The sequence below is a fragment of the Rhinoraja longicauda genome, chromosome 1 (genome assembly GCF_053455715.1).
Source record: "Rhinoraja longicauda isolate Sanriku21f chromosome 1, sRhiLon1.1, whole genome shotgun sequence".
NCBI lineage: Eukaryota > Metazoa > Chordata > Chondrichthyes > Rajiformes > Arhynchobatidae > Rhinoraja > Rhinoraja longicauda.
In genome coordinates, this window is record NC_135953.1 from 50,048,507 (window position 1) to 50,060,650 (window position 12,144).

General features: G+C 45.6%; 1 protein-coding gene across 2 annotated transcripts in view; it reads left to right on the forward strand.

Annotated features, from left to right (window-relative positions):
- Nucleotides 1-12,144, forward strand: part of LOC144592534 (vasculin-like) — a 52,654-nt gene that overhangs the window by 11,538 nt on the left and 28,972 nt on the right. For both annotated transcript variants that reach the window (XM_078397114.1, XM_078397119.1), the window contains exon 4: nt 7,598-7,721. In XM_078397114.1, the coding sequence (XP_078253240.1) occupies nt 7,598-7,721 (124 nt within the window). The remainder of the gene's footprint in view (nt 1-7,597; nt 7,722-12,144) is intronic.

The window sequence follows — 12,144 nt, forward strand, 5'->3', positions numbered from 1 at the left end:
CACTACTGGCCACATCTTACCATCTCCTCCCCTTTCTGCTTTCCGCAGAGACCGTTCCCTCCGTAACTCCCTGGTCCACTCGTCCCTTCCTCCCCAAACCACCCCCTCCCCAGATGCAACACCTGTCCCTTTCCCTCCCCCCTCGACTCCATCCAAGGACTCAAACAGTCTTTCCAGGTGAGGCAGAGGTTCACCTGCACCTTCGCCAACTTCATCTATTGTATCCGCTGTTCCAGATGTCAACTTCTATACATCGGCGAGACCAAACGCAAGCTCGGCGATCGTTTTGCTCAACACCTTCGCTCAGTCCACCTTAACCAACCTGATCTCCCGGTGGTTGAGCACTTCAACTCCCGCTCCCACTCCCAGTCTGACCTTCCTGTCATGGGCCTCCAGTGTTGTAGTGAGGCCCACCGCAAATTGGAGGAACAGCACCTCATATTTTGCTTGCGCAGCTTACAGCCCAGCGGTATGAACATTGACTTCTCCAACTTTAGATAGTTCTTCTGCCCTCTCTTCACCCCCCCCTTCCCCGTTCTCCCACTGTCTTCCTGTCCACCTATATCCTTCCTTTGTCCTGCCCCCCCTGACATCAGTCTGAAGAAGGGTCTCGACCCGAAATGTCACCCATTCCTTCTCTCCAGAGATGCTGCCTGACCCGCTGAGTTACTCCAGCATTTTGTGATACCTAGAATCAGAAGATGATGAGTTATTGTGGATAGAACTGAGAAATTGTAAGGGCAAATCACCCAGATGTACTAGTGGCCAGAGGACCTAGAGAGACAGAGGAACTGAAGGAAATACACATTAGGCAGGAAATGGTGTTGGGTAGACTGATGGGACTGAATATTGATAAATCCCCAGGATCTGATGGTCTGCATCGCAGGGTACTTAAGGAAGTGGCTCTAGAAATTGTGGACGCATTGTTGATCATTTTCCAATGTTCTATAGATTCAGGATTAGTTCCTGTGGATTGGACGGTAGCTAATGTTATTCCACTTTTTAAGAAAGGAGGGAGAGAGAAAACAGGGAATGATAGACCAGTTAGCCTGACATCGGTGGTTGGGAAGATGCTGGAGTCAATTATAAAAGATGAAATAGCGGCACATTTGGATAGCAGTAACAGGATCGGCCCGAGTCAGCATGGATTTATGAAGGGGAAATCATGCTTGACTAATCTTCTGGAATTTTTTAGGATGTTACTAGGAAAATTAACAGGGAGAGCCATTGGATGTAGTGTACCTGGACTTTCAGAAAGCCTTTGATAAGGTCCCACATAGGATATTAGTGGGCAAAATTAGCGCACATGGTATTGGGGGTAGGGTACTGACATGGATGGGAAATTGGTTGGCAGACAGGAAACAAAGAGTAAGGATTAACGAGTCCCTTTCAGAATGGGAGATACTGACTAGTGGGGTACCGCAAGGCCCGGTGCTGGGACCGCAGCTATTTACCGTATACATTAATGACTTAGATGAAGGGATTAAAAGTAACATTAGCAAATTTGCAGATGCTACAAAGCTGGGTGGCAGTATGAGGAGGATGCTATGAGGATACAGGGTGACTTGGACAGGTTGGGTGAGTGGGCAGATGCCTGGCACGTGCATTTTAATGTGGTTAATTGTGAGATTATCCACTTTGGTGATAAGAAGAGGAAGGTGGATTATTATCTGAATGGTGTTAAATTAGGAAAAGAGAAAGTACAACGAGGTCTGGGTGTCCTTGTTCATCAGTCACTGAAAGGAAGCATGCAGGTACAGCAGGCAGTGAAGAAAGCTAATGGCCTGTTGGCCTTTATAACAAGAGGAGTTGAGTATAGGAGCAAAGAGGTCCTTCTGCAGTTGTACAGGGCCCTGGTGAGACCACACCTGGAGTATTGTGTGCAGTTTTGGTCTCCAAATTTGAGTGAGGACATTCTTGCTATTGAGGGAGCGCAGCGTAGGTTTACAAGGTTAATTCCAGGGACGGCGGGACTGTCATATGTTGAAAGAATGGAGCGACTGGGCTTGTATACACTGGAATTTAGAAGGATGAGAGGGGATCTTATTGAAACATATAAGATTATTAAGGGATTGGACACGCTAGAGGCAGGAAACATGTTCCCGATGTTGTGGGAGTCCAGAACCAGAGGCGACAGTATGAGAATAAGGGGTAGGCCATTTGGAATGAAGGTGAGGAAGAACCTTTTCACCCAGAGTTGTGAATTTGTGGAATTCTCTGCCTCAGCAGGCAGTGGAGGCCGATTCTCTGGATACTTTCAAGAGAGAGTTTGATAGACCTCTTATGGTCTTGTGGAGTCAAGGGATGTGGAGAGAAGGCAGGAATGAGTTACTGATTGTGGATGATCAGCCTTAATCACAGTGAATGGCGGTGCTGGTCTATTGTCTAAAAAGACCCTAATGGGAGTTATCTACTGGCCCCCAAACAGTAGCCTGGATATAGGGTGCAAGTTGCCACAGGAGTTAAAATTGAGATGTAACAAAGGTAATGCTACGGTGGTTATGGGAGATTTCAATATGCAAGTAGACTGGGAAAATCAAGTTTGTACTGGACCCCAAGAAAGGGAGTTTGTAGAGTGCCTCCGAGCTGGATTCTTAGAGCAGCTTGTAATGGAGCCTAACAGGGAGAAGGCAATTCTGGATTTAGTGTTGTGTAATGAACTGGATTTGATAAGGGAACTCAAGGTGACATTAGGAGGTAGTGGCCATAATATGATAAGTTTTAATCTGCAATTTGAGAGGGAGAAGGTAAAATCAGAAGTGTCAGTATTGCAGTTGAACAAAGGGGACTATGGAGATTTAACGGAGGAGCTGGCCAAAGTTGACTGGAAAGAGACCCCAGCAGGGACGACGGTGCAACAGCAATGGCGGGAATTTCAGGTAGTAATCCAGAAGGTGCAGGATCATTTAATTCCAAAGAGGAGAAAAGATTGTAAGGGGACTAAGAGGTAACCTTAGCTGACAAGGGAAATCAAGGACGGTATAAAACTAAAAAAGAAGACGTATAATATAGCAAAGATAAGCGGTAAGCCCGAGGATTGGGAAACCTTTAAAGAACAACAGAATGTAAGTAAAAAGGCAATACAGAGAGAAGTACGAAGGTAAGCTAGCCAAGAATATAAAGGAGTGAAGCGGGACGTGAGTGTCAGGCAAAGCCAATGAAGAGGTCCGTGTGTCAAGTGACGTTTTCTTTATTCCTCAAGCACCATACAGCTCCCCAAACCCCCAACCAGTTCAACTCTTCCTGGAACTCCATACCAACTGCCACTCCTCCCCAATCCAAGTTCCATGGCCCCACCCCCCAAGCCGAGGGTTTGCACCACACGTAGCTCACCGCCAGGGACCGCTGCAGACTCCCCCCCCAAGAACCAGAGGCACGGTACTGAATGGGAAGACGAGCGAGGCGGCCGGACCTCGTGCATATGTCCCCACTCACAGGGGACACGCCCGGTACGGACGAATTCGGGAGCAACCGGGATGGCGGTTGCTCCCGATGACCTGGCTGGGCCACCCGCACTGGCTTGCTAAGGTCCAAATGGGCTGGCTTCAAACGGACCACAGACACAGTCTCCCGCCGACCACCTATGTTCAAAACAAAAGTAGTAAGCCCATGCTGCAGCACCCGAAAGGGATCCTCATATGGGCGCTGCAAAGGCGACCTGTGGGCGTTGTGGCGCAGAAAAACATACAAACAGTTCATGAGAGCCGGCGGCACATGGGCAGGAGACACCCCATGGCAAGACGTCTGGATAGGAGACAGGGCGCCGATCTTCTCCCACAAACGGACCAACGTAGATGATGGCTGCTCCCGGGATGCACCAGCGGCCAGAATAAATTCCCCGGGAACAGTGAGCGGGACACCATAGACTAATTTGGATGAGGACAAAGCCAAATCCTCCTTCGGGGCGGTCCGAATACCCAGCAAAACCCACGGCAACTCATCCATCCATTCGGGGCCCGTGAGGTGTGCCTTCAAAGCGGCCTTAACATGGCGGTGGAACTGCTCCACCAACCCATTAGGCTGGGGATGATACGTTGTTGTGTGTTGAAGCTATGACCCCAACAGGCGAGCCATTGCGGACCACAACTCAGACGTGAACTGGGCACCTCGGTCCGAGGAAATATCCAGCGGCACCCCGAAAAGGGTAAACCAGTGGGGCGCGAGCACACGACAGGGCAGAAGTGTCCATGAGCGGAATGGCCTCCGGCCACCGTGTAAAACGGTCCACCACCGTCAGAAGATGCAAGGCACCCCGGGATGGAGGCAGCGGCCCCACGATATCCATGTGAACACGGTCAAAGTGCCGGCGAGGCACTGCAAACTCCTACACTGGCGCCCGGATGTGCCCTGCACCTTTAATGTTTGGCATGGAATGCAAGCCAGGGCCCAACGACCGACTTGCTTCCGCAACCCATGCCACACGACAACCCATGAATGACGTCGAAAATCCAGCAATGCCAGGCAGCCGGGACAATGGGCCGCGGCTGCCCCGTGGAAACGTTGCACAAGACAGTAACGCCGGAGGGACCCAACGGCACGTCGTCCAGCACCAAACCAGAAACCGCAGTTCGGTAGGCTGGTATCTCCTCATCCGCCAGCTACGCCGCAGCCAGAGCGGAATAATCTATGCCTGGGGCCACGTCGAGGATATCCTCGTTAGCTGGGCAGGACATGTTACATTTGCTTGCAATGTGGCGGATCTTGGTCATGAATTCGGAGATTACCGTGAGCTGGCGCTGCTGCCGAGCGGAACAGGGAACTGAAGCCTTAGCGAATGCAAAGGTGAGGGGCAAAGGGATCGCAGGCTCCGATGTTAAGTCCACGGCCCTACAGTGGGGCTCAAAGTCAGTCTTGAGCAAGGCCACCACTTCCATGATGTTAGACCGCAGAGTGACCGGAGATACGATCCGGAAAACAATCACATCTCCGGCAAGGGAAGAGATTGAAAAAAGTTTTCCCCTCCCCCTCCTCCATCCCCCCCCCCCCCTCCCCCCCCCACATAAAACAAACCAGAGAACATTAACACATACTTTTTAAAACACACAAAAAATAACAAAAAAGACGAAAAGACACAGACAGACCTTTGGCAAGGCTGCCATCCCTCATGGCGCCATCCAGTGGATGGTTTAGACGGTTAATTGCCAAACGCAGGCAGGTGGGACTTGCGTAAATGTGGCATGTTAGTCGACGTGGCATGTTGGTCGGCGTGACAAGGTGGGCCGTAGGGCCTGTCTCCACCCTGCATGACTGACTCAATGACTTGACAAATTTAATGGTTTTGGGCTAGAAAAAATAACTAGGTAGCTCGACTAGAATTGGTAGAGCTAGTTTGGGAGCATAATTCTTCAGCTTTACAGTTAGAAAGTTGTCAGGGACAATCTTGTTTATTTTTAATGTAATCCCTCAGGATAGAGAATGACTTGTTTCCACTCAGGCTTTGTCAGAACCCTGAAAATTAATGGGAGAACTGCTGATTCTCCTTTGAATTGCCATTCGGTAAGATCCTGTCCTCTGTGCCTTTAGTTGGACAGGATCTACGTTTTGATTTGGGGAGCACTTCCAGCTGCTGGGAGGAGTGCCTGTGGTGTGGCAAATTCATGCTGCTGCCTCCCAGCTCTGAGAACTAGCTCAATGCTGATCTCGGACGCTGCCCATGTAGAATTTTCATGTTCTCTCTGTGACTGGAGGTCATTTAATTGCCTGCTACTATTGACAATTGAATATCATCATCATATCATATCATATATATACAGCCGGAAACAGGCCTTTTCGGCCCTCCAAGTCCGTGCCGCCCAGCGATCCCCGCACATTAACACTATCCTACACCCACTAGGGACAATTTTTACATTTTACCCAGCCAATTAACCTACATACCTGTCCGTCTTTGGAGTGTGGGAGGAAACCGAAGATCTCGGAGAAAACCCACGCAGGTCACGGGGAGAACGTACAAACTCCTTACAGTGCAGCACCCGTAGTCAGGATCGAACCTGAGTCTCCGGCGCTGCATTCGCTGTAAAGCAGCAACTCTACCGCTGCGCTACCGTGCACGACTTTAGAGCTTGGTGCACAACTTGCAGACCTGTTTTCTCACAGCACTGTTGACCTGGGTTCAACCACTTGACCTCTGGTGCAGCCAATATGAAGTTTTCACAATTTCCCTCTGACCGCATGGGTTTCCTTCATGTGCCCCTGTCACTAGTACTGACCTCCCCACCTTCAAAGGTGGCACTAAATGAGGCACTTCCTCAAAACAGCAGCCAGTATCATCAAGGAGCCACACCACCTTGGCCTCACTTAGACAATAGACAATAGGTGCAGGAGTAGGCCATTCAGCCCTTCGAGCCAGCACCGCCATTCAATGCGATCATGGCTGATCACTCTCAATCAGTACCCCGTTCCTGCCTTCTCCCCATACCCCCTCACTCCGCTATCCTTAAGAGCTCTATCCAGCTCTCTCTTGAAAGCATCCAACGAACTGGCCTCCACTGCCTTCTGAGGCAGAGAATTCCACACCTTCACCACTCTCTGACTGAAAAAGTTCTTCCTCATCTCCGTTCTAAATGGCCTACCCCTTATTCTTAAACTGTGGCCCCTTGTTCTGGACTCCCCCAACATTGGGAACATGTTTCCTGCCTCTAATGTGTCCAATCCCCTAATTATCTTGTACGTTTCAATAAGATCCCCCCTCATCCTTCTAAATTCCAGTGTATACAAGCCTAATTGCTCCAGCCTTTCAACATACGACAGTCCCGCCATTCCGGGAATCAACCTAATGAACCTACGCTGCACGCCCTCAATAGCAAGAATATCCTTCCTCAAATTTGGAGACCAAAACTGCACACAGTACTCCAGGTGCGGTCTCACCAGGGCCCGGTACAACTGTAGAAGGACCTCTTTGCTCCTATACTCAACTCCTCTTGTTACGAAGGCCAACATTCCATTGGCTTTCTTCACTGCCTGCTGTACCTGCATGCTTCCTTTCAGTGACTGATGCACTAGGACACCCAGATCTCGTTGAACATCCCCTCTTTCTAACTTGACACCATTCAGATAATAATCTGCCTTTCTATTCTTACTTCCAAAGTGAATAACCTCACACTTATCTACATTAAACTGCATCTGCCATGTATCCGCCCACTCACACAACCTGTCCAAGTCACCCTGCAGCCTTATTGCATCTTCCTCACAATTCACACTACCCCCCAGCTTAGTATCATCTGCAAATTTACTAATGGTACTTTTAATCCCTTCATCTAAGTCCCTCCATCACTTCACTCCCTCCATCGTTCAGGAACAACATCTTCCCAACAACCATCAGGCCCTTGAACACTACAAACACCAACTAAACTATGAACTATTAATTACAAACTAACTTGGTTGCATTAAGGACTTTGGGTTTTTTGCACTAATATTGTGGTTTGTAATCTATTGATTTTTGTTTATTGTGTTGTCTATGAGTACTGTGTTTACAGATCTGTTATGCTGCTGCAAGTAAGCATTTTGTTGTTCAATTTTTGGTACATATAACAAATGCTCTTAACCTGACTATTGACTTCAGTGCTTTTTTTTTTACCATCTGTTGCCATTTTTTATATAGCAGTCTCTCAGCGTCGAGAAGAATCCCGAAACATTTGTCCGACCGGAAAATCGTTATGATGTGAATCGCAGGCGACACAATTCTTCAGATAGTTTGGAGTCTGCTGGGGCCCGTTCTGGTGGAGGTGTGTTAATTCATCATCTAGTAAGTGTGGTGAGAGAATTAAAATGTGCTTAGAGGTACTACGGGGTGGTTGGTGAAAATAGCATTTTTAAGTATTATCAGGGTTGGGAGATGTTAGAATTGATACTTAAATGTATAACGTATTTTGAACATTTGGTTTTGTACATAATGTGTTTTCTATGTACAACCCTCTAGTGCTTAGCTCATTCCATGCACGAAAGAGTTGTACACGAGTGTACCTCGTTCAGGATTGCAGTTAAATATGGTCAGGCTTGCATGACAGGGTCGATTAAAAATCATTTCCTGAAGTTTTATCAGTGATATCTTGATTTATTTGGTATCATATTAATTTTCTGTGAGAATGCATTAGTTGGTATATTTAAACAGCTTATTCTATACATGTTCAATGTATTCTATTTATTAGCCCTATCTCTGTTCATATAATATTTATTAGTTGGGTTTGTTTTGGATAAACATTGATCCAATGCAAAACCTGCACGTTTCAAAGGATTGGAATTATTTGGTGTTTTCTTTTTATATCCTCTACTGAAATTGGATAAAACTAATTAGCTGGAATTAATTTAAATGTTCCATAAGTGGTTTGTTTCCCTTGAAGACAAAAGTCTGGATGAAGACTAGGATGAATAAGGATAGGAGTAAGGCAAATAGTCCTAAAAGCCATTTGATAAAATTAAGGCCAACATTCTGCCTCTATTCACTTTTATTTCACTTTACCTAAATTCCTTGATTCATTCAGCGTCCAAAGTTCAGTTCATTCCTTAAATGCAACCGGAGACTGCTCTCTGCGATAGCAAATTCATAAGATTATTACTTCTCCGAATAAAGAATTTTCTCTCCCTATTAAAAAAAAAGCTAAATTGATGCATTTTTGCTCCCTACTGATTCTTTTGATCTAGATACAGCAGATGCAATAAATTGTTTATAAGCAGCTAACCTGCTGAACCTGAATTATGTTGCAATTAAGCAACTTTCCTTTTGCTGAATTCTAGAGAACAAGAAGCTCAATCTACTAAATCTCATGGGGCACTGCCATTTCATCCCTGAAATCATTGTTGCATTTTCTTAACGTAAAGAACGTCCTTCCTTGGGCAAAGTAGCATAGAATGGTTGCAGTGCGGAAGGAGTCCATTTGGCCTGTTGTATCTGTGTTGTCCACAAATGCAACTCAGCTTATCTCGCTTCTCCTGCCCTCTCCAGAAAGCCCAACAATTTATTTCCTTAATTAGCTCTTTTCAGTGTTGTAATTGAATCTCTGCCCAAAGCAATTGCTGTGTAAAGAAAAATATTTAAAACATTTCTTTGTCAGTTATCATTCCAGGTCTGCAAGTTGTTGACCTATCTACCAATGGGAATAGTTTATTTCCCTATGTATCTATGTATTCTACCTATATTTTGTATTAAACGCCTCCTATTTGGTCTCTTTGCAACCACCTCTATTCGAAGGAGAACAATCCCAATCCCTCTAGTCTGGCCACATAACTGAAGCTCACTCATCTAGTAATCATCTGAGCCTTCTCTAAAGGTTTCTCATCTTTCCAAAAGTATGAAACCATGAACTGTATACAATACTCCAAATGTTGCTGAACTAATGTTGTGACTTCCTTGCTTATTATGACTTCCTTGCCCTTGAACTGTTTATTAAGCCCAGAATTTTCAATGCTGCTCTAAGCATTTTCTTAACCTGCCGAACTGCTTCAATAAACTCGTTCCACTATTAGAACTGCACGCTCTAATTTATTTACCTCTTATTCTTCCCAGCATTAATAAATAATAATAATATATTCCTTTATTCGTCCCACACCGGGGAAATTTACAGTGTTACAGCAGCAAAGTGGATAGCAAGAGAGCAAGAGATCATTCATTATAAATAAAAGATGCATAAATTGTCATCAGTTTTCTGTGTGTTCTTAGCTGTTATTGTTGACTCGTCTGCTGGGAGCAGTGCTGGTTGTGCAGTCACAGCAGCGGGAAGGAAGGACGTCCTATATCTCTCCTTCACGCACTTGGGGTGAAAGAGTCTGTCACTGAAGGAGCTACTCAGTGCAGTGACAGTGTCCTGTATGGGGTGGGAGTCGTTGTCCAGCAGCGATGTTAGTTTTGCCATCATCCTCCTCTCTCCCACCACCTGCACTGAGTCGAGGGGGCAACCCAGGACTGAGCTGGCCTTCCTGATCAGCTTGTCGAGTCTCTTCCTTTCCGCCGCTGAGATGCTGCTGCTCCAGCAGACCACTCCATAGAAAATGGCCGATGCAACCGGCCTTAGGTCCTTAGGAGTCTTTATATCAGACTTCCCATTTGTCAGCATGGAAGTTGACTTTTATCTCTCCATCCATTCAAAGAGCTTGTCCAAATCTACTGATCTGTACTATCCCCTGTGCAAACCAATTTTATGTCATCTACAGATTTAGACATAGTTCGCTATACATCCAAATGTCCAAATCAATGTGAAGGAAAATGATAGTCTTAGTACTGACCCCCCAAAAAAATTCACATTTCTCTTCAGCCCAATAAAAAGCTAATTTTACTTCTACTTCCTTTCCTGCCACTTAGGGCAACTTTCTCGCTATGCCACTTTAGTTGCAACAATTCTATGACCTTCAGTCTTGATGGCATATCTTTTCTGTGGCATCTCATCAAATGCCTTTTGTAAGACCATATATACTTCAAAAGCATTTCACTCAACTGTCTCTCTTCAAACTTCTGCTGGCTTTCTTTAATTAACTCCATATGATTGCTTACTCTGTCCCAGATTTTGTTTTTATAACTTTGCCCATCACTGAGGTTAACTGGGCTTCAGGTTTAATTTAGCACTTTTGTGATGAGTTAGGATATACCACTTGCTCATCACACAGTCTGAAAAAGGATTGCAGCCCAAAATGTTGCCTGTGTGACCCACTGAGTTCCTCCAGCACTTTTGCTTTGATCAACGCCATAAACGCGTTTTTCCCAAGTCCTCAGGCATCAGCCTGAACATTTGGAAAATTATGCCCAAGGTCACTTATTTCCTCTCTTTTGTCTCAATAATGTTGGATATGTCCTATCTGGACCATTGATTTATCCACTTCAAGTTCTAATTGGTTTTCTTGTAGCACCTCCTATCAATATTTAGCTGCACCAACTTCCATTGCTGAGACTGCAGCAGCAGCAAAACAGTGCAGAAACAAGCCTTTTGGCCCAACTTGCCCATATCGACTAAGATGCCCCAACTCCAATAGCCCCACCTGCCTGTGTTTGACCCATATCTCTCTAAACATTTCCGCTCCATGTATCTGTCCAAATGTCTTTTAAATGTTATTATAGTACCAGACTCAACTACCTCCTCTGGCATACACCAACATGTAGAGGAACCAACGAGAGAGCAGGCTATTCTAGACTGGGTATTGAGTAATGAGGAAGGGTTAGTTAGCAGTCTTGATGTGCGTGGCCCCTTGGGCAAGAGTGACCATAATATGGTTGAGTTCTTCATTAGGATGGAGAGTGACTTAGTTAATTCAGAAACAACGGTTCTGAACTTAAAGAAAGGTAACTTTGAGGGCATGAGACGTGAATTGGCCAAGATAGACTGGCAATTGATTCTTAAAGGGTTGACGGTGGATATGCAATGGAAGGCATTTAAAGACCGCATGGATGAACTACAACAATTGTTCATCCCAGTTTGGCAAAAAAAAATCAGGGAAGGTAGTGCATCCGTGGCTAACAAGGGAGATTAGGGATAGTATCAAAACAAAAGATGAAGTGTACAAATTAGCAAGAAAAAGCAACCTACCAGAGGACTGGGAGAAATTCAGAGTCTAGCAGAGGAGGACAAAGGGCTTAATTAGGAAAGGGAAAATAGATTATGAAAGAAAACTGGCAGGGAACATAAAAACTGACTGCAAAAGCTTTTATAGATATGTGAAGAGAAAAAGATTAGTTAAAAGAAATGTAGGTCTCTTGCAGTCAGAAACGGGTGAATTGATCATGGGGAACAAGGACATGGCAGACCAATTGAATAACTACTTTGGTTCTGTCTTCACTAAGGAAGACATAAATAATCTGCCGGAAATAGCAGGGGACCGGGGGTCAAATGAGATGGAGGAACTGAGTGAAATCCAGATTAGTCGGGAAGTGGTGTTAGGTAAATTGAATGGATTAAAGGTCAATAAATCCCCAGGGCCAGATAGGCTGCATCCCAGAGTGCTTAAGGAGGTAGCCCCAGAAATAGTGGATGCATTAGTGATAATTTTTCAAAACTCTTTAGATTCTGGAGTAGTTCCTGAGGATTGGAGGGTAGCTAATGTAACCCCACTTTTCAAAAAGGAGGGAGAGAGAAAACGGGGAATTACAGACCAGTTAGTCTAACATCGGTAGTGGGGGATATGCTAGAGTCAGTTATTAAAGATGGGATAGCAGCACATTTGGAA